Here is a 20258-nt window from a genome sequence, read left to right as displayed (position 1 = left end):
ATTTTACCTGGTTAAATAAAGGTCAAATAAAATAAAAAATGTCGTCTGGTCTCTACCTCTGGCAAATTGAGTTAATATTAAAAATTACTCTAATAATTATGTTTTATCTCGTTCCAATATTAAAAAATTACACTCTTTATGTAATAATAGAGGCTGAAACGCTGAAACGGCACAATAGACCATTGGTTCCCAACCTGAGGACCCCCAGGTCTACTATAGATAAATGTGAGTGGTCACATGAAGATTACAGGGATAACATGATTATTGAATGTATAAAAGTATATATTACTTTTATAAAGTTGCTTTTTCTAGCAAAATATTGATTGCTTTCACCACTTCAGGCCTCTGAACGCGAAAGGAAAAAATCCTTCTACAGTTGAACTGTTTGTCATCCATCATTTAAATGTTGCTGTTAGAAGATGCAACAGCTTACAGCACAGTTATGGAAAAGCGAGGTTTGGTTTGTTTATGAGAAACCTCGGTACGGTAGAGGTGGGTGTGATGTCGTGCAAAGTGCAATCGGTAGAGCACAGCAGCAAGCATGCACACGAGCAAAAAGACAGTGAAGTCCAGCTTCACCTCAGAGAAGTGTGAGACAGCAGCAGTTCACTTGAGTGATTATCTTAAGGGTTATATCACTTAGTTGAGGCCTTTGCTCCTTCACATACTGAACGGACACATCAGATATTTCAGTTTTATTCTACAAAATGGATAGTGTCACAGAAATTAAATTACCCATGATTGTAGGTTAGGCTTGTTTGTTCACATGGAGGACAAAAGATTAAAATAGGAGGTAACAAACTGGTGAAGGTGGTCCTTTAACTGCAAGGTTGACGATTCAATCTCCAGCTACTACTGCATATCTAATATCGATGTGTCCTTGAGTGAGACACCTCACCCAAAGCTGCTCCCCGGGCGCTTCACGGCAGCCCACTGCTCCTAATGTATATGACAAATATAATAGTTTATGTTATACGTTATATAGTATCCGCTGCCATACCACCAGACTACAGATCAGCTTCTTTCCCCAGGCTATATATGATATGAATATACTGTATGAACATCATATATACTCATCATATATATATTTTAGGGCTGTCAACTGATTAAAATAGTTAATCGTGATTAATCACAAATTAATTGCACATTTTTATCTGTTCAAAATGTACCTTAAAGGGAGATTGGTCAAGTATTTAATACTCAATCAGCATTGGAGTGGGCAGATATGCTTGCTTTATGCAAATGTATGTATATATTTATTATTGGAAATCAATTAATAACACAAAACAATGATACATATTGTCCAGAAACCCTCACAGGTACTGCATTTAGCATAACAAATATGCTCAAATCATAACATGGCAAACTGCAGCCCAACAGGCAACAACAGCTGTCAGTGTGTCAGTGTGCTGACTTGACTATGACTTGCCCCAAACTGCATGTGATTATCTTAAAGTGGGCATATCTGTAAAGGGGAGACTCATGGGTAACCATAGAACCCATTTTCATATATGTAGATATCTATATATCTATACATATATCTATATTTTCTTTCTTTTGTGCTACTTTTATAGCCTACAGTTCCTCCTATTTTATTGCATATGTAATTGTTCATATTCTATTCTAATTCAAACATTTTGAATATCAGTTTATAAATGTTCTGTGTGTGTAGCGTGGAGGGGGCTACACCACTACATTTCATTGTGCAATCCTGTATTGTGCAATGACAATAACAAATCCTTGAATCGTTGAATGCAGCTGGTGCCTTTTTGAGTGAGAACCACCAGTATTTCCTCAGTACTCTCTGACCACAAGCTGCTGTGTGTCAGTTATTTGGTAATTTGATTAAACACAAATTGGTTGAGGAATATACATCAGGTAAGCATAATGTCAACTGAAATACTAATCTAATCTCATTTTTTCAGTTTTTATTACACAGTAGTTGTGCAGCGTTGTAAGACATTGTAACTGACATGCTTTCTCGGATGACTATTGAAACCATCAAATAGGAAAGTGATACATTTTCCTGAGGTTTTACGCTCTTCTACATGCCTGAGCTGTGAGAGGAAAGGACTTGCCACTCATTTAATTCGCTTTCTCTCTTTTTCTCTTTTCGTTACGTGAGCGGTTTATCCAGTTTTACCATGAAATGAAACTGTCATGTTTATGTACTGGCTGAAACTTGAGATAAATGAACCCATACAAACTGCCACGAGCCACGCTGCAACAGGGTCGACTTCAGCCTTTTTGGGGGGGTTTATGTGAAATCGAAAGTACTAATTGCACAGACTTTGCGGTGTTCATATCTAGGTTTCACTGTATTAAATGCTGAACTAGCATCTATGTCTGGGACCCTGTATGCCACATCAGAGCGACAACACCATATAGGCTCCGCAGAAAAACAAATGGTGGAGTTGTAGGTGATTTACGTGGGCCAGCCCCAATGACGCACTAAAATTAGCTCCTGCGTAAGAACAGCCCTGTTAGTACGACGGATAAGTACTGCGTGATTTTACATACCGAAGGCTTGGTTGGCAATACTTGAGCCATAAAGAATGGTGGGCTTTAAGCTCCATGTGCTTGAAGTTTAACTCAACCAGTGTGATTATGTCTGCCTGGAGAGCAGCATTAACTCTGACACTGAAACCCTGGTACACATGCAGACAAAGGCACAGGAGGAAACCGTTACTGTGAGACATTTTATTAACATTTATTTTCTTTTTACAACTAAAATACACACAATGTGTGTATTTATCAAACAATTCCTTGAACAAACCACCAAAACAAAATGTAATGTCCGTTACTAACATGAGACCCGTAGATCCAACATCGATGAACGAAGAACATTTGCACAAAAAATAAAGTTTACTACTGTATTTTGACATTCACTCCTGCATTTCAAGAAGAAACAGTTCAGTACATGTGAAATAATAACACCTGACAAGACAAGAAACTTAGTAACTTGGTAGATTCAAAATGCACTATTGCTATTTTACCAACAAGGTCTTCAGAGCAGAGAAAAAAAACTTCAGTCTGTGTTTGATAGCGTGCCATTGTGGCCACCTATTTAAAAAACACACATCATAATTTACCACACCCGGTAACAACATCTGCGGTAAATAATCAAGCTGCTTGTCTGCCACTGGTGAACGGATATGTTGACTGAGGTTAACTCTAATACATGAATATCACACATTAAGGACGTCAACATGTGGCATTGAGAACATAAACTGACAAATCTATCAAAATGTCAATAAGCACCTGCCAAAAGAGAACTTCAAAGGCCATGCAGTGGAAAAGGGCAGTGAGATAGTGTCAGAGATTCGTGTGTATAAAACCGGTGTGACGGTGTCAAACTGTCACACTATACAGTAAATGGAAAATCACCCCTGCGACCTGTGAATATACAGTACTGTTGAGCTGAGATCTCTAAACTACAAATACAAGTTCACCATTTCCTACGACTGTTTCATTTCACTAATGGTTCTTAGTTTTGTGTATTTCAACAGTGGAAACAATGAGTCAAAAACCGTGATAAACGCAATCAGGAAAAAATAGTAAGTGATAGAAAAGATAAAAATGACTCAACTTGAAACCCAAAAGGAGCTTCTACATGTATCACACCTCCATACTGAAGATAAGAGTATTAATAAACAAGTCATAGATGTCACGCCAGCAAAGTTCAGTATTAAAGTCTAAATTTAATCTAAAGTGGAAAGGTTGAATGGTTTATTTTTTAGTTAAATGTCAGTGAACTTTTAAGACTTATGGTCTGAGATAGCTTGAATAAATATTATAATATGTTGTCATGTTAGCTGCATGTACTTTAACTTTTATTGTGGCTTAAAGGATAAGCCTGACCGTATTCTATATTTTTGTTATTATCAATAAATCCCATGAAAAGACCAAAACCATCACTGTGTTAGACCATCTCTCCATACTTTCTGACTTCACTACCTAGTCTGTGGCACTCAGCTGCAAGCCTATTTGATTGATTACTAAAATATAAGTATATGTAAAAACAGCTCAAACATGTATTGTTTAATTTTTTAAATATCTAATAAAGGCGCAGTAACTTACCAAAACATTTTTTATTTAGATGCCTGAAATAAGGTCTGTGGTTAACACAAGCTTAAGAGATTTCAAGATTTTCTTCTACGACATAAAATACGTCAGTAAATATTCCACCGGTGAATTTTGAAGCTTTTACGTGTCCTAAAAAAGGCGGTAGATGACAAGTGGCTAAATGAGACTACTAAACGTCATCACACCAACTCATCCGCCTTTAGAGTCTCGTCCGCCTTTACAGTCTCGTTGTGTAAACTTGTTTGTTTATAGCCGAACGTTAGCTTTTTTGCTTCTGGTGATTGCATTCACGCCTCAAAAATCATAAAAGTGGTGTTCATTTGTGAAGATTATCTTGCTGAAAAAAACGTGGAAGTATCGTAAATGTTTGTTTGCCACAGAGCTTATTTTCTGCAATAATCCAAAAGCCAATGGAAAAATCCCATTGGCTTTTTGTCAATAGAACCAGTGCAATTCTAACTTCCGGGTTTCCAGGTTTATGACACAGAGGAATAAGATATATCAGACTTTATACAGTACGTGTTAGTAGGATCAATGCAATGTTTTGGCCTTCTCATGGCATTTGTTAATGATAACAAAAAATCGCACCAGACTTTGCCTTTAAGAGTTTAGTGGACAGATGATCCTGTGAAAAATTAATAGCAAACAAAAACCAAATCAAATTAAAACATTGGTTTGTTAATACAACATTTTGTGTGCCGCAGAAATTGTCAACATTTCAATCTCACGACCACCAAAAACAAAGTGACACCTGCATACTTATGGCCCAAGCACAACATTGACTCTTCCCCTCCAAACTCTTTTGCTCGTACATAATTGCAAGGAGCCTACAGGCTGTGAGGATTCATCATGGTGTTATCAAAAGCATTCATCACACTTACTAGAAATATATTTTTAGACGTCATCTTGCATACCTTTACCCAAACCAAGAGGGACCAACCGGATAACATTCAGCAGCATGTCACACTTGTCGCTTTTCCTGGAGATAGCTGACAGCAGCGTATTCAGTATCATTTGGATTAATATCCAAAACTGTCTGAGGTCTTTTGGGAAAGTCCAGGACGCTGTAGACCAGCTGGGATGCCGGCACATTATTGGACGCCTCAATGGTTTCCTGCAAAGACGATCAGAGTCAACATGAAGAATTTCTGTAGATGTTTTAAATATTTACTTTGGCGTTTACGTCTTTAAAGACGAGTTTGTTCTTACTTGTACTGTGGGATTGGAGTTTTCTTGTGGTGGTGGTTGTTGTTGTTCGTCTGTATAAGAAGCAAAACAGGTGAAATACTGAGTCAGTCGGGCAAATAATCAACTTAATCACTGCAAAGGATTTGAATTTACCACTATTCAACAGCGTTGCTTTGTTATAAGGTCTGAAACTTTTAAGTTAGTTGGTTAAAGAGTAGGAAACAGAGCTGAGCTGGAACGAGCAGGTGGCACAAACAATTGTTTAAAGGATAGTTCAACATTTTAGCCAACACGCTTCTTCAATTTCTTTCTGAGAGTTACATGAGAAGTTTGCTAATGCAGTAATACCCGGAGTCTTGGTATCATCATGCATGTATAAGGACCTTTGCTAATACCGATATGTTGCTCAGTGACCATATCTAGCAACTGGAGACGCTGCACAGACGTACAGGGCAGATAAACTGTAGTTTGTCCAGCACGTAAATAGTGCCAGCATGTAACTTCCCATAAAACCACAAATTGTTTTTGTACAAATTAAACAAACGAGTTACAAAGTGAGGCAGATTTTCTTATCTTTGGACAGAGCAAGGCTCGCTGCTTCTCCTGCTTCCAGTCTTTATTCTAGGCTAAGCAAATTGTCTCCTGACTACAAGGCTGCGGTCGAAGAGTAAAAAAATGACGTCCTAATGTCTTTTCCTAACCACTTTTCCTTGACCTCGATGGAAAACATCATGAGGTCAAGGAAAGATGAGAAGGACAATTCAGAAGGACTTAGGAAAAGACAACCTTGACGTTAAGAGAATCCGACTGCACTTTCACTAGGATCTGTAATTATGATCATGGTGAAACTACTATATTTCGAATATATAATATGGACTACAAAAAAGAGCATCTTCGCCCCATGCCAACCATTATTACCATTTTATTTCACATGCAGGCTATAAAAACATCTCCTTCAGTGACTCTCTGTGGTGTGTGAAAGAGAGATACCACATTTCCTTCCTGCTGCTGTCACACTTTACCATCAACATAAAATAAAAAATTATTTTTTAAACGTGGGCAACCTGTTGAAAAATATCACTTCTTTACCAAGGTTGGAATTGAAATTAAAAAAAGGATCATAGGCTACCAGTCACAAAAGTTTATATGATAAATATTGAGTTAATTGTTTGAGTTATGGAGACGGGGTAGAAGCATTTCAGTCTATAGGACTCCTTCCTACCCCTTTTTCTGACATAATATTTATTTCTGTTGATTATTTGTTTATTGACAGTTTGCTATATGTTTACTGTTCACTTTTTAAACTAAAATAAAACACAATTGTTATTCTTGTTTTTTTGTTTTTACCTATTTATTACAAAAACAAAGTGAAACGAAATGGTTGTCACCGTCCACTCATATTAATCACCATGAATCCCAATTAGTAGATGACTGTATGAAAATAATTGTTAAATCTATGCAAGATAAGCATATTGTTTGTTTTCATGTACGGCAGAATGGTGCGTCGCTTTAAATGTTGTGGCCGCATTGTGGACGGCATTATCTCCTTTCATTTGGTAAAGGATGCTCCAGTGTATCCTGTGCTAAAGGAGATAAGAAAGGAAGCATTGAAGCACCTTTCCTCAGCATTTAGAGAATTCGACCAGCTCTTATCACGGCTGCTGCCAGGTACTTTCGGGTCATTTCACTCAAGTTAGGAACATTCCTAAGCAAAAAAGACTTTTCGACTGCAGCCCATGTCCGTACTAACGCACAAACATGAGAGTTGTATTGATCGTCTTAACTAACTATCTGCAAAAATGCTACTATCAGTAAATGTATTAATCAGTTTAAAAGAATAACGGCCATTCTGAATGATAAACAACAAACTAACTAATTATACAGAGGTTTATTAAATTTATTTTTTTAAATAATTAGTGGTCATATTGATGATTATATTTAGGTTAAATCTATTTATTCTGTTATAGTTTTATTAAGTAAGACTTTGTCCTTGATTTTCTTTTGCTTTTAGCTCTCATACACATCTGCACCAGCGGTACGAGCTCTACATAATAAGTATCATCTGGCAGTGCAAGAAGGCTCGACAAGGTGCAGAAGAGTGCAGTTAATCTTCAGCATCTGTCAGTTTTGCTGAGTTGTGACATTTGAAGATTCGTAGCCTTATCTGTGGACAACGGTTGGACCAGGTTAGCATGACATGAGGCAGGAACGCACAGTCAGCAAAACCCTGCATTTGTGTACACGTATACGGGAATTGATAATGTGGTTTCTGAGGTCGCACAGGCTGTCAAAATATTTCACAAAGGCGATGTTCCTACTCAAAGTAGGCCAGAGGGGTTTATTGCTGAAGTGAAAGTGCTCTGTGATCTGATAGTGAACAAATAATGCAGCTGAATTTTTTTTCCACCCACCCCATTGTGATAGTAGATACGTTCACATTTGCATGCACTGAAGGAGGACTTCTTTTCAAAAGCTGTGAATCATCATGTTACAAAAGGATGTGAAACTGCAATCTGGTTAGCATTTTTTAGCGTCTAACCGCACAATTGCACATTTTTTCCACAGAATAACAAGTATTCCCCTTTTCTCGCTTGAAAAAATGTAGAAAATATGACTGACAATTGCTCTAAATAATTTATTTAACACTGCATGCAATATTGGATTAATGTTTCCAGGTGTATCAGGTCGAACATTAACATTATATCTTAGATTTTAACAGTTCAACTGGCATTTATGTGCAGACTACAGCTTAAATTAAGATTCATTACAAGCAACCGAGGTCAAACCTGACAACAGACACAACATAATGTCTCTGAGAACCCGGATTATCCATCGTGGCAAAAAAGTAAAACAAATACAGAGAAGAAGAGTATTTTCAGGCCGTCACTTTCCCTACCGTTGGTTCTCAAGAGACACCAGATCAACAAGGGAAGTACTGCAGCCAACAGCACCACGGGTAGAACCACAAGGACAGTGACGATGTGAGAGAAGGAACTGGAACGTCCTCCTTCTTCATTGTTTGTGTTGTCATTCGTCACTGGAAGATCTGTAGGAGTTAAAAGGAAATTATGAAAATATGCACTCATATCTCTGCAGGAAGCTATTTATTCTCACCAACATGTCTATAACAAATGGTTATTTAATAATGTGATTGTTCAAAGGACACTAAATTACTGTATATCCCAGTAAAAACTGTATTGTTTGACTACATTTGCAATAATCAGACTGTGAATGTTATCCATAAGCGGTTTCTCAATGGTTGGTGGTTCGATCGCCATTTCCTGTATCCTGTATCCTTTAAACAATATTGGGAATGGTCTAGTAATCCATTGTCGGACTGATAAATATTTATTTGAAAAATTAGAAAAACAATGAAACAAACAATAATAATAGTACTATTGTGAAGGGACTACTCTCTCTGTTTGCATAGGAGGTGAAGGTGGTTGTTCATCCGTATCTAAATATAGTTAATAACATTTCATTTTGAATGTGTGTAAATCTACCGACCATAATAAAAACTAGATGGTACCAAAAGGATATAATATTTAATAATCATAGAGATCTGATCTTACCTGTAGTGCTTCTGTTGTCCTCTCGGACGATGAGCTGCACCTTATTGTTACTCTCTATGACGGATGTATCCGTGAACAAACTGGCCGAGTAAATTCCACTGTGACTTAGTTTGAGATTTATAATGTCGACAACCACAGAAGTATTATTAAGGTAGACGTAAAAATCGCCTTCTCTTAAGGGACTTTTGCCCTGTGTATACTGAGCAATCTTTGTGTTGTTTGTATAAATTGCAACATTTTGTGTGACATTCATGTCAAATGTGAACTCAAAGGTGATTCTGTCGCCGAGGATCCCAATGACCTCTGCTTGGGTGGGGCCTGTATGGAGACAAAACAAGGGATGTGTATGAGTAAGAGATTGCAATGAGTATTCTGTCTTATAAAAGCAAAACGCAGTAACTACGAAACAGGGCCAAACTAAACCACAGTAACTGCTCTCTGGCCGTGTCTTTCTGCCCAGGTTGCACTGTGGTTCGTTAATCTGTGGCCTCTATCCCTCACTACTGCTCTAGCTGCCACAGAGAAACATTATTTCAAGTGAAAGCTAGCTGGTGATTTAGTCAAAACTAAATTATTGGTTTCTGTAGTTAAAAAATATCCATTTTCATGAACAACATCTTTATAATTCAGTTTGTTAACCCACATATCTAAATGGGGAAGTAGCTGGACCAGTGTCCGTAACGGCCATCTCAGCTCTAGACGTTGGTAGAATTCATGGGATTTGCTGTTAAATCATATATTAAATGTAATGAATGTAATAAATGCAAATAAGTCATTATATGTAGGCTATTTCAGTGTAGGCTAAATATTAATAGTATAGACTAGCCCTTACCAACAAGAAGTTTATTCAAGTGTATTATTAGTATACTTCTTTTAAACTTAAATAAGAGAGTATACTTTCAGTTGACTTTTCATGTACTTATCAGAGATATATTTAACAAAAGTATACATACAAGTATAGCTGGCTCATACTGACAAGTATACAGAAAAGTCTAAGTATACTTAGCTTTTAGGCCTACTTGTACTTAATCATTTGATCGAGATATACTTAAGAAAAGTATAAATAAGTATTGCCGTATAGGCCTAAAGCAAGGTGTACTTGACTTGTAGTTGTGCTTACTTTTTGATAGAGTAGCCTATTAAAGTGTGTTCGTATTTTTCAACTACAGAAACCGGTAATTTTGTTTTGACTTAAGCTAAAGCTAGTGGCTATTTGGCAAACTAAACAGAGATACATTTAATTCCTATGAAATATTAACTGTAAATAATCAAATTAGTTAAAATGGACAGAAAGGAAAGACATTTTTGGGGCAAATTAAAAAGCCTTGAAGCAACACATTATTAAGGCATCACACCCTTTATATCTGTTTACAATGTATAGTCTACTGTGTGTCATAGTGTAGGTTTTTGTTTTTTATGTGTCATGGATGTCAGTAATGTTAAAACTGTATATAATATTATACTGTAACTAATATATTAAAGTACTACCTACACTATCATTATAGCACATTACTTAAAAAGGAAGGATTCAAGGACATCATCTTAACTCTTGTGGACTTTTTTATTCCTATTACCTGATTTCACGTATGTCTGAGATTTAATGGAAAATATTCACTAGATTACAAAGGCCATGCTCTCTCTCTTTTTTTTTTACCACAAGCAGGTTACAAATGAGTGTACTTGACATTTTAATAAGCACGTTGTGCCCATTTTAATGTGTTCAATGTGCAGTGGCAAAACGACAACTGACACCAAACTGAGAACCTCAAAAATCACAGGGATTGTGGCACAACACCATAACTGTGTGGAAACTGAGGTGTCATTAGCAGCATAATAACTTGTGTTATAAGAACAGGCAATATACTGTGATCCTAACAGAACAAAGAAGAAATACAAAAAGTCAATTACAGAGAGCAGTAAAAATGAACCTCTAGCAGGTGAAAACACACAAACATGTAAAACATCTAAAGAAGCACTAAAAGAAGACAGCTTACCGTTGAATACCAAGTGAGCTGCGACGATCAAAAATAACCCGAAAGGCTTTGAGACGATGTTGTCAACCATGATAGAAGAACTGTGTTGCCTGCAGGCCCGGCGAGGTGGCCCTCCAGTCTTTGATATTTCTGATTTATATGAGCTGCCTTGGTGTGTTGAATCCTTTGGTTTGATATTTCTACTAATGTAGGTGTTTGTGTGCCTGAGAGGAGGAGGAAACTGTAGACAGGAACTTGCACAAACACTATTTATCTACCTACAGCATCAGAAGCACCTCCTGTAACGGAAGTCTTCAAAGAGCTTCATGGACATGTGGTGCAGACTGTGAGGAGCTCAGCTGAGGACGCTGTCACTCACATCATGTGTGGAAATTCAGGAAGATGAGCAAGTAGTTTCCTTCATGTTTTAAGGGAAACTTTGCAGAAATGTTACACACAGAAAACGGTCTCAACTGTCACGGTATACAGTGGACTTGGGTCAAGTCAGGTTTCATACGCATAGACGATACAAACACTTTTTTAAATTACATTTAAGAAAGTCAACAGCAACTTGTCTTTTAAGAAACAATGGTCCCACTACGTCAGATAATCCCCAGACATCCGACAGTTGTTTTTATTGAAACCGCAAGCAGACAGCAAGCTTTCATTCATGTTTCAGTTGTTGTAATGTCTTTCCAACCTTCAACTGTCCTCAATGTCCATCCCTTTTTTCTGTGCTTTCACCATTTTCAATGTTGCAAATGGTATTTTTACAGACTTTTTTTAATTTATTTTTGCATTGTTGATTCTTACATTTGTTTTGTTTTTTTACCTACTTTGTACTGTTAAAAATACTTTGTTTCCATCCTTTTTTATTTTTTGAGAAAAACAAAGAATAATCATTCCAAATACTGTTAACATTACCTACAGATATTGCTATACTAATGGATAAACATGCATGCACGCACACACATACACACACACACTCACACACACACACACACACACACACACACACACACACACATACAAGGCAACACTTTAACCGCAGCAGAGGAAGTTGGGGGGCTTTGAAGTCACAATTTGATGACTTTAGGATAAAATAGCATGTGTCACAGGGGGGATATTTTGGTTTCGGTGGTTGATGGAGTTGGGCATTTTGCAGCTCATTCTACCCCCAGTATCAGCACTGCAAACCACGGAAGAGGAAGACCCAGTTGCTTGAACCACTAAAGCTGATGTCTCAGCTGATGGGCACAAACTTTGAGATGATGTAATGTGCCTTCTGTCAATCACAGCTATGTTGGTGGGCAAAATCTGTAAACAGCTGAATGTGTTTTCAAATGCAGCCCACAGCTTCTGTATTTAAAAAGAGACAAATACATTGATTTGATTTGTTTTTGTAAAACAGAGCACAACCGGAAAGAGGAAAAGGAAATATTCTTCTTTACACACATTTTTTTTTTTATTTTACAAAGTAATTTTGAACTTAAAGGTGCGCTATACGATATCGCCGTCGCTGCACTAGAATTATTTGGAAAGTTGTTTTTAGAAAATTATTGAAACAAATTGATTTGCATTGAAATATGGCTCCTACGCTTGCAGATGTTTGTTAAAGGTTCTCTATGTGATATCCAGAGCATTAATATAGAAACAAACAACTATTTGCTATGTAAAGATGTAGAGGAGTAATGTCTAAGGTGGTTGACGTTGCGGCAGCATCGGCGTTAGGTGAGGGCTTTGGGGTTCCAGGCCCGTCCAAAATGGTCACTGTGCCCCCTCAGCTGAATTCTCTCCTGACAAAACAAACTAAACTGAAATACTTTTACAGCGATAAGTAAAATTAAGTCATACAGTTTGGTAATGGAAGGACTTTACACCGCAATGCAAAATAAAGCACAGAACAGTGATAGTTTGCATTTAGGAAACAATTTGTTATTGTACTAGCCTATAAAACACCCCCTCCCTAGCCAGTTAAAAACAACTATATATCCACATTGTATGAGCAGCCAATGGGCATGATCTCACTCGAACATTGCGAAACAAATGGAAAGAAGTTTGATGAGGAGATTCTGCACTCAAAGTCGGAGACTCCAGCTGTTCTAGTGGTGAGTTTATAAATCCACTCATGCGCCTTGATAAAACGTCTCTCCTGCTTCTTAGTAGGCTACACTGTGAGTGGTATTATTTGCACGTTTGTAATTGTGGCTATACGTGTCTAGATGTGAAACAGGAAGTGACACTGTAGATGAGCGCCTGTGCCTCTCTGTCTTAGTTTATTTCTTTCATGACGCATGATAATGTGAAGGTGGCCCAATGTGTAGGTTTATTAAATGCAAAACATTTAACGGATTTCCCGCTGTGCATCTTAGTTTATAAACTCTGTTTTTGTGGACGTAATAGCATGTGTATGCGTGCGTGTGCGTGTGTCCGTGCCTGTGCGCATAAGTAACAGTATGTTTATTATATTATTATCATAATGCTAATTATACACTTAATAAAGGCAATGCGAGGTGAAAACAAATGCCCTCCCTGTCAAAGTTGATTGCCCATCCGTTCCTAATACTCTGACGCCGACTCTGCGTTGCGAAAGAGTAGCACCCACCCTCCTAGGTAAACACTAGGCTCGTTCGAGATGATTCTGGCCTGCGCAGAATCAATCACTGGTGATCGCCGCGCAATGCATGCCAGTTAGATTTGTGTCCGACTTGATGCCGACTTGCTCTGACGTCATGCACACAAGGGCAACGATAACCTCACGAGATCGAGGCGGACGCAGATTTATAGGGCCTGGTTTTCCATACGACAGGAATAGTAGAGTAAAAGGTTTTGCTTACCTGAGATGCTCACCTGATAAGTAGGAGTTGCAGAAAGGGCCTGTTGCCTGCATCTCTTCACCGAACCAGTTGAAAGTGACTGCTACCATGCAATAATAAAAACTGGTTTCACAACATAAAATGACAAAAAAAAAAAAAAATGCCTTGCTGTTTACCAGTTATTGAAGAAGAACTCAAGTGTTGGTGGCTAACCTCTGTATTTTTTTTTCCAGGATTTCCTGGTGTTTCTGTTTTGGAGTACTGTGATCAGCATCTAGTGGTATTTTGTTTTCCCCTGCTGTTTGCTGACCAGCATGTGATAAAGATTTAAGCTGATTACTGCCTCCTCAAGAGATGCCTGTTTTTTCTTTCACAGTTGCCAGAGGTAAAATCTCTGTGAGAGCGTCGGTCGTTGATCCCAATCTTCGTAGTGGCCAAACGGCGGTACTATGATTTCCGTGTCTGTTGTGTGATGCCATTGGGCCCAAAAGACTTTACTTAATAATTAACAATTAATTATTAATAATAAATAATAAATAATAAATAATAAATAATAAATAATAAATAATAAATAATAAATAATACATAATAAATAATAGATAATAAATAAATAAATAATAAATAAGTACAGAAAAAAGAAAAGAAAATTGCATAAATAAATGTATAAATAAATACAAGAATAAATGAATAAAATAATCAATAAAAATAAATAAATAAAATAAACACATGGAGATATAAGAATAAATAAATGCTGAAGTGTATATGGAAATAAATGAATAAACATTTGCTCAACCAGATGAGCTAAATGAGCATCCCACCTTCACGTGTATTTTGTTGATAATAAATAAATTCAGAAAAAAGAAAAGAAAATTGCATAAATAAAAGTATAAATAAATACAAGAATTAATGTATAAAATGATAAATAAATACATTAAAAAGAATGAAAAGAAAATTGCACATAAATGTATAAATAAATCGAAGACTAAATGAATAAAATAATAAATATAAATAAATAAATTCTGAAAAATTAAAAGAAAATTGCATTAATGAATGTATAAATAAATGCAAGAATAAATGATTAAAATAATTAATATAAATAAATAAATAAATTCTGAAAAAACGAAAAGAAAATTGCATAAATAAATGTATGAATGAATACAAATAAATAAATAAAATAGTAAATATAAATAAAGAAATGAAAAGAATAAATGTATATGCAATGATGCTGATATTGATGAAATAAAATAAATAAATAAAAAAGAAAACTGTATTGTATAACTAAATACATGAATAAATGAATAAAATAATACATATAAATAAAGAAAGAAAATAAATAAATAAATGTATAAATAAATACAAGAGTAAATTAATAAATACAGAAATAAATACAAATTTAAAATGTATTTTTTTATTTCTTTTTACATTTTTGTTAATCTACATTTTCTTTGTGTTTCGACTCTTTTTATCTTGACTTGACAGAGGCAGTGACAGTTGTGGGAGAGAGGAGATGACATGGGGCAAAGGTCCGCGGGTCGGATTCGAACCCCCGGCCTGCTTTACCAGGTGAGCTAACTGAACGTCTTATCCTCACGTTGGTACTGTTGCTGATGCTGCTGAAATAAATAAATACATATTTTATCAGGATGTTAAAACAGATAAACCAATGCTCTTCTTATGACATAAACATTTCTCTTATAATGACTCAAATATAGCTCAATGTGTAGTAGAGCTGTGTTTTGTTTTGCTGCAGAAGGCCACATATTAGATTCCTACATCCGTCAACGTGTGTCCATTAGAGGTTAATCCAATCAGAGTGCTCCTGAGCAAAAAGAGACACCAAATACTGTAGATCTAGATACTGATGTGATTATTCCACTCTCATCATTGTATTTCTGCACCATCTTGTGGACTGAATAGTACAATGCAAATCACTTGCAAACCCCAGACACGTGATCACACACCTCCCTCTTTTTCTCTCTGACACTCACTCATACAGAAACATAGAAACGTGCATGCTCACACTTATCACCACTTGCTTCCTCCATGATGTTATTTCCTCATTTCCTGCATCTAAATTTATTGAAATAATTTCCGTTGTGCAACTCTTTATGTGTTGTTGTCACCTCTGTTTCTATCATCCAGCAATGACAATACAACCTTTTTGTGATATTCCTCAAGTTTCATCGCTTGTTGCTGCTCAATTTACAATAATTGCTCACACTCTCATGAATTTTAAAATATTTTATTGTTGTTAAATAGGGTGTCTGTGCACGTCCTTTTCATCAGCTTTTAATCTTACCATGTATCCTGATGCAGCATCCATTTACGACCTCACTCTGCAGTATATTTGCAGCAAATAACACAACAGACTAGCTTTCAGTGGTTTTGTAATAGAGTCAGTGAAGGAATAAATGAAGGCCTCAGGGTAAATGCTTCCAGTGCCTCCGCTGAAGGCTGGAGCCATTATTATGTCATCAGGGGAAGCATCTTCAGTTTGCTGTGTGAGTATATTTGGCATCGCTGAGACATTTACTCATGTGGAGGCCTTGCTTTTCAAACTGGAGGCATCCGCTGTATGGCCGTAAAGGACAGATAAACCTGCACATGGATGTTACCGAGCAGTGTAAACAACATGCTTTCATGCTTTGCCTGTTTTGTATATGGTGTACACTTGGGCTGTTGTTATCCTTTGTTTAGCTCAGACTATTTGCATACTGTTAATCTACTCCTGTTAGCATTAATCATCTGATGTGTTCATGAGTTATTAGTCATGTTATGGCATCAATCTCCACACGGTCTCCTCTTTTCCTGCCTCACCTCACGTTGCTCAGGTCTTGGTGCGCAGTGATTCCTCTCACTTGTTATTGAAGCTTTCAGTATCTGTGGGCGGGATTTTTGGATGTGTGTGAGAGCCCCTGAAAGCCTTAATCTAAGTCTCTGTGGAAACACGTTTAAAGAGGAACTCTAAACTATTATTTTTTTTGCTGTATCACATAGATTGTTGTTAATTTTTTTCCAACAACACACTTATAGTTCGAAAGTGTTTCATGTCTGCCATCATCCTGATCTCACCTGTGCTGTTTATAGACAACTATAGGTGAACTCAATCTGCACACAATCGTGTCGTACAGTCGATAATCGTATAGTGCTCCTATAACTAGCAGGGGAGGAGGAAGAACATGTCTCTGTTTGCCATGCTACGAGCCAGACCAGTTCCTCTGTCTTAATCCAGTGCGTCTAAAATACACCATTTAATGATATTAAAGGGAAAGTTCATCTAGAATAAAGTTTTTCTTTGGTGGAAACATCTGGCTCTCTGTCCCTAATTCTGGTTACATCATGTCCGATCTTTGAGTGTCCCTAGACTCCAGCCCTCGCTGATTAGGTTGCCTAAAGACATATTGTGTGTAAAAACAGCTTGCACAAATGAAAACATATTTAGTGTGATGTAGCATACATTCAGTTTTACTACATTGCTCTGCCGTTGTTTTTGTTGTAACAGAAAGATGTACTGTAACATATAGTACTAACTTGCACTTTGCAATCATTAACTGTGTTCTCAGTGTAACACATTTTAAGGTACTCTGTGTTTTATGAGAAAACAAAACAAAACATGATATTAAAAAACAGTCCAGTTCACTGGATTAAAAGCATATTAAACCCGAAATCTGACTTGGCTGCCATTTGCTTGTTGAAACATCGTTTAGCTAAGCTTCATCTCACACAGCAGAGATGGGAGGAAGCACACAGACTGATGGGAAGGGAAGAGCAGGAAAGCCCTCATCGCCATGGTAACTGAGAAACCGACTCTCCTATTAACTACTGCTCTACCAAAACAATTACCAAGCAAACGGGAGTGGGAACACCCCACCACCACACACACACACACACACACACACACACACACACACACACACACACACACACACACACAGACACACATTCACACGCACACACACACACATAATTTTCTTATTGTGATCTCGGACCCCGTGCTTGAGACAGATGCCATTTCATGTTGGTTGTACAACAGATGATTCACCATTCTCTCTCGAGACATCGACTGAAGCCTTCCAACGTGTGGCTGGACTGGATCATCTGACTTTCTCTTGATTTTCAAGGCAGAAATACATCTTTAAATGGTGTTGAGTCCCAATATGTTCCTACCTCTCCAGACAACAGCTCCGTTGTTCCCCAACATGAAGCGACGCAGTTCATGTGAGTCTCACAAGAAACGTGCGGCTCAAAAAGAGATGTGGCGATCTATGGATGCATTCGGGCAAAGCATAGAGACGTTACAAGATATAAGGGGCAGAATAGAAATGTTTTATTATTTAAGTTAGATAGACATTATATCAAAATTGTAGACTACCTCTCAGCCTTGGTAACGTGTCCCACATTGTCCCACACAAACATACTCTTTGTCCCACATTTGGTTTGTTGGGATGTGGTCAGACTATATAGCAAACTATAAAAAACTGACCAGCTAATGCAGAAGCTGATGATGTTGAGGAGCAATACAGGGGAAGAATCTGTTTTGTGTTGTTGTATGTTGTTAAGGATGTTTTCTGATTGGTGTCTGACAATCTAAAATTGTCTATAATCGAAAGTTTTATAATAACAATATATCAAATCGGAACGTGACAATTAAGGGGTCACTCGTAATGATGAACCTACAGAGAATTATCACCTGAGCCTGCAGCTCCAATCGGCTTTGCGGAGCTTTAAAGTGAGTTTCCGCTCATTGTAAAGATGTCCGCCCCGCAACTTTACACTTTTGGTTCACTCTCACTGAGCCGCAGCAGGCAGCTGTTTTCAGAGAAAAAGCTCTGAAATCCCCACTGTACACACAGTTAGAGACAAGCTGGTTAAACATAGTGAAACATTTACCAGCTACAGAGACAGATATTTCTCTCATGAGGTGGTGGAGACTAAAAACAGAGCTAAAAGAGAGTCAGTATTGGACTTACATTCATCAGGTGGCCAAAAACATGACTTAAAATAAATAATAATGTTGCTCTGTAACTGCTGGATGTGTAAATAAGCAACTGTTTGCTAACCATAACAACTCAGAAGGTAATATGTCAATGTTGTGTTAACAGCTTTCCCCAAGTGGCCAATTTAATCAGCTATTGCAGGTTTAAATTTGATCCTATTTGATCTTGTTTTCCCTAATAGGATGCAAAATCCTCTCTAAAGAAATGTAGAGAGTCATAGGGCACTACTGCTACTCCTAGCAACAATAATACGAATAAGAACATCATGGCACATAATGTAAAACTTACAATATTGCATTAGAGTTAAATATTTCCAACAAGTAAATACGCTGTATCATGTCAGTCTTGCTGGAGGAAGCCTGTGTGTGTGTGTGAGCGTGTGTGTGTGTGTGCGTGTGTGCGTGTGTGTGTGTGTGAGCGTGTGTGTGTGTGTGTGTGTGTGTGTGTGTGTGCGTGTGTGAGTGTGTGTGTGTGTGTGTGTGCATGCAGGCTGGTCACTGTTGCTTAACTTGAATCAAGCTCATGTCCTAGCAACCATGGCAAACCATCGCCAGCTCCCTAGCAACCAGGAAGACACTGGTGTCATCGCTGTCACCGGTTGCCATTGGAGATGCAGGCATAGAAACAAAGCTGAGGTGCAAATAGTGACAACCACACACACACACACACACACACACAGCCTATAGATTGGATGTTCACAAATTGACTTTCAAGTAATGCAATTATTGGATATCACACACTCACACACCCACCTGCTGCAGCCTACAATTGCCTTTCAAGCATGCACTTGCAAATACACATCCACCAGCACACACACACACACACACACACACGCACACACGCACACACACACAGCTAAACACACTCCCACACATGCTTGGGAAATCATGCTGTAAAAACGTGTAAAAAAACTCAAGTCTGCACGTGCGCGCACACGCACCCGAGGAGCTGGGAATAAAGCAGATGCTCAGAAATGTGTTTTAACCACACACACACATACACACACACACACACACACACACACACTGACACTGCTTCCTGGGGAAATTGACTCTCTCCGTGTAATTAATGACTTCCTATAATAAAAAAATAAAGACTTACACGATGGAGCCTGTACACTCACGCACACGCACACGCACACACACGTGCAGTATGCGTGGCAGAGAGAGAGAAACGCATGATGTGTGTCAGCTGTCAGCCTGTCTCGGTTTGCAGCGGAGGTATTCCCCAGCCAGCCTCATCACGACCCGACCAGCAGCCTGCCAGCCTACACGACTCTGCTTCATTTCATTGTTTCAGCGCACAGAGACAAATACAACGGATTTATAGGTGAAGCATCATCACATCATCTCATCATCACACAATGCACAAGTGAAAACTTTTATTTTGGCGTCGTGTCATTGTGATATTAAGCAGAGAAGCAAAGAAGAGATTATGTTTTAAGAACTGAACAAACCCCAGTTTGTTTGTTTGTTGTTGTTTTTTTAACAAAAACGCACAACTTTTCCCCTCGTCCTCAGCCAACCTCGCCTGTGTTGACTGTCACCCACCCACCGCCCAAATTGATTTAGCCACCCCCTCCAATAGACTCCCCCTTCCTCCCTTCCTCCCTCCCCACCAGTCACA

The 20258-nt window shown here is 37.9% G+C and overlaps 1 protein-coding gene across 4 annotated transcripts; it reads right to left on the bottom strand.

The window, feature by feature from the left end:
* Positions 1-2691: 2691 nt before the first annotated feature.
* On the bottom strand, positions 2692-20158 carry LOC141767394 (uncharacterized). Of its 4 annotated transcripts, none has more exons than XM_074634648.1 (5): positions 19734-20158; positions 8847-9164; positions 8171-8320; positions 5296-5345; positions 2692-5200 (listed from the first exon to the last, which is right to left on the bottom strand). In XM_074634648.1, the coding sequence occupies exons 2-5, from the start codon at positions 9097-9099 to the stop codon at positions 5048-5050; spliced, it is 606 nt and encodes a 201-aa protein (XP_074490749.1). In that variant the 5' UTR covers positions 9100-9164; positions 19734-20158; the 3' UTR covers positions 2692-5047. The 4 variants fall into 4 exon arrangements, 3 of the variants coding, with proteins under 3 accessions (XP_074490749.1, XP_074490748.1, XP_074490747.1); XM_074634647.1 differs by lacking the exon at positions 19734-20158 and adding an exon at positions 10879-11225; XM_074634646.1 differs by lacking the exon at positions 19734-20158 and adding an exon at positions 10841-11208.
* Positions 20159-20258: the final 100 nt, after the last annotated feature.

Source organism: Sebastes fasciatus, chromosome 5 (genome assembly GCF_043250625.1).
Source record: "Sebastes fasciatus isolate fSebFas1 chromosome 5, fSebFas1.pri, whole genome shotgun sequence".
In the NCBI taxonomy this organism is placed as follows: Eukaryota; Metazoa; Chordata; class Actinopteri; order Perciformes; family Sebastidae; genus Sebastes; species Sebastes fasciatus.
The sequence above is the reverse complement of the archived record's forward strand: the minus strand, read 5'-3'. Positions and strand labels throughout refer to the sequence as shown.

What these genes read in the sequence shown, in the direction of transcription:
- LOC141767394 (XM_074634646.1), bottom strand. Translation starts at nt 10,910, where the DNA reads ATGGTTGACAACATCGTCTCAAAGCCTTTCGGGTTATTTTTGATCGTC. An exon ending in GGACAACAGAAGCACTACAG is followed by an intron (nt 8,321 to 8,846) that starts GTAAGATCAGAT and finishes TAACTCCTACAG; the next exon opens with ATCTTCCAGTGACGAATGAC. An exon ending in ACTCCAATCCCACAGTACAA is followed by an intron (nt 5,201 to 5,295) that starts GTAAGAACAAAC and finishes TCGTCTTTGCAG; the next exon opens with GAAACCATTGAGGCGTCCAA.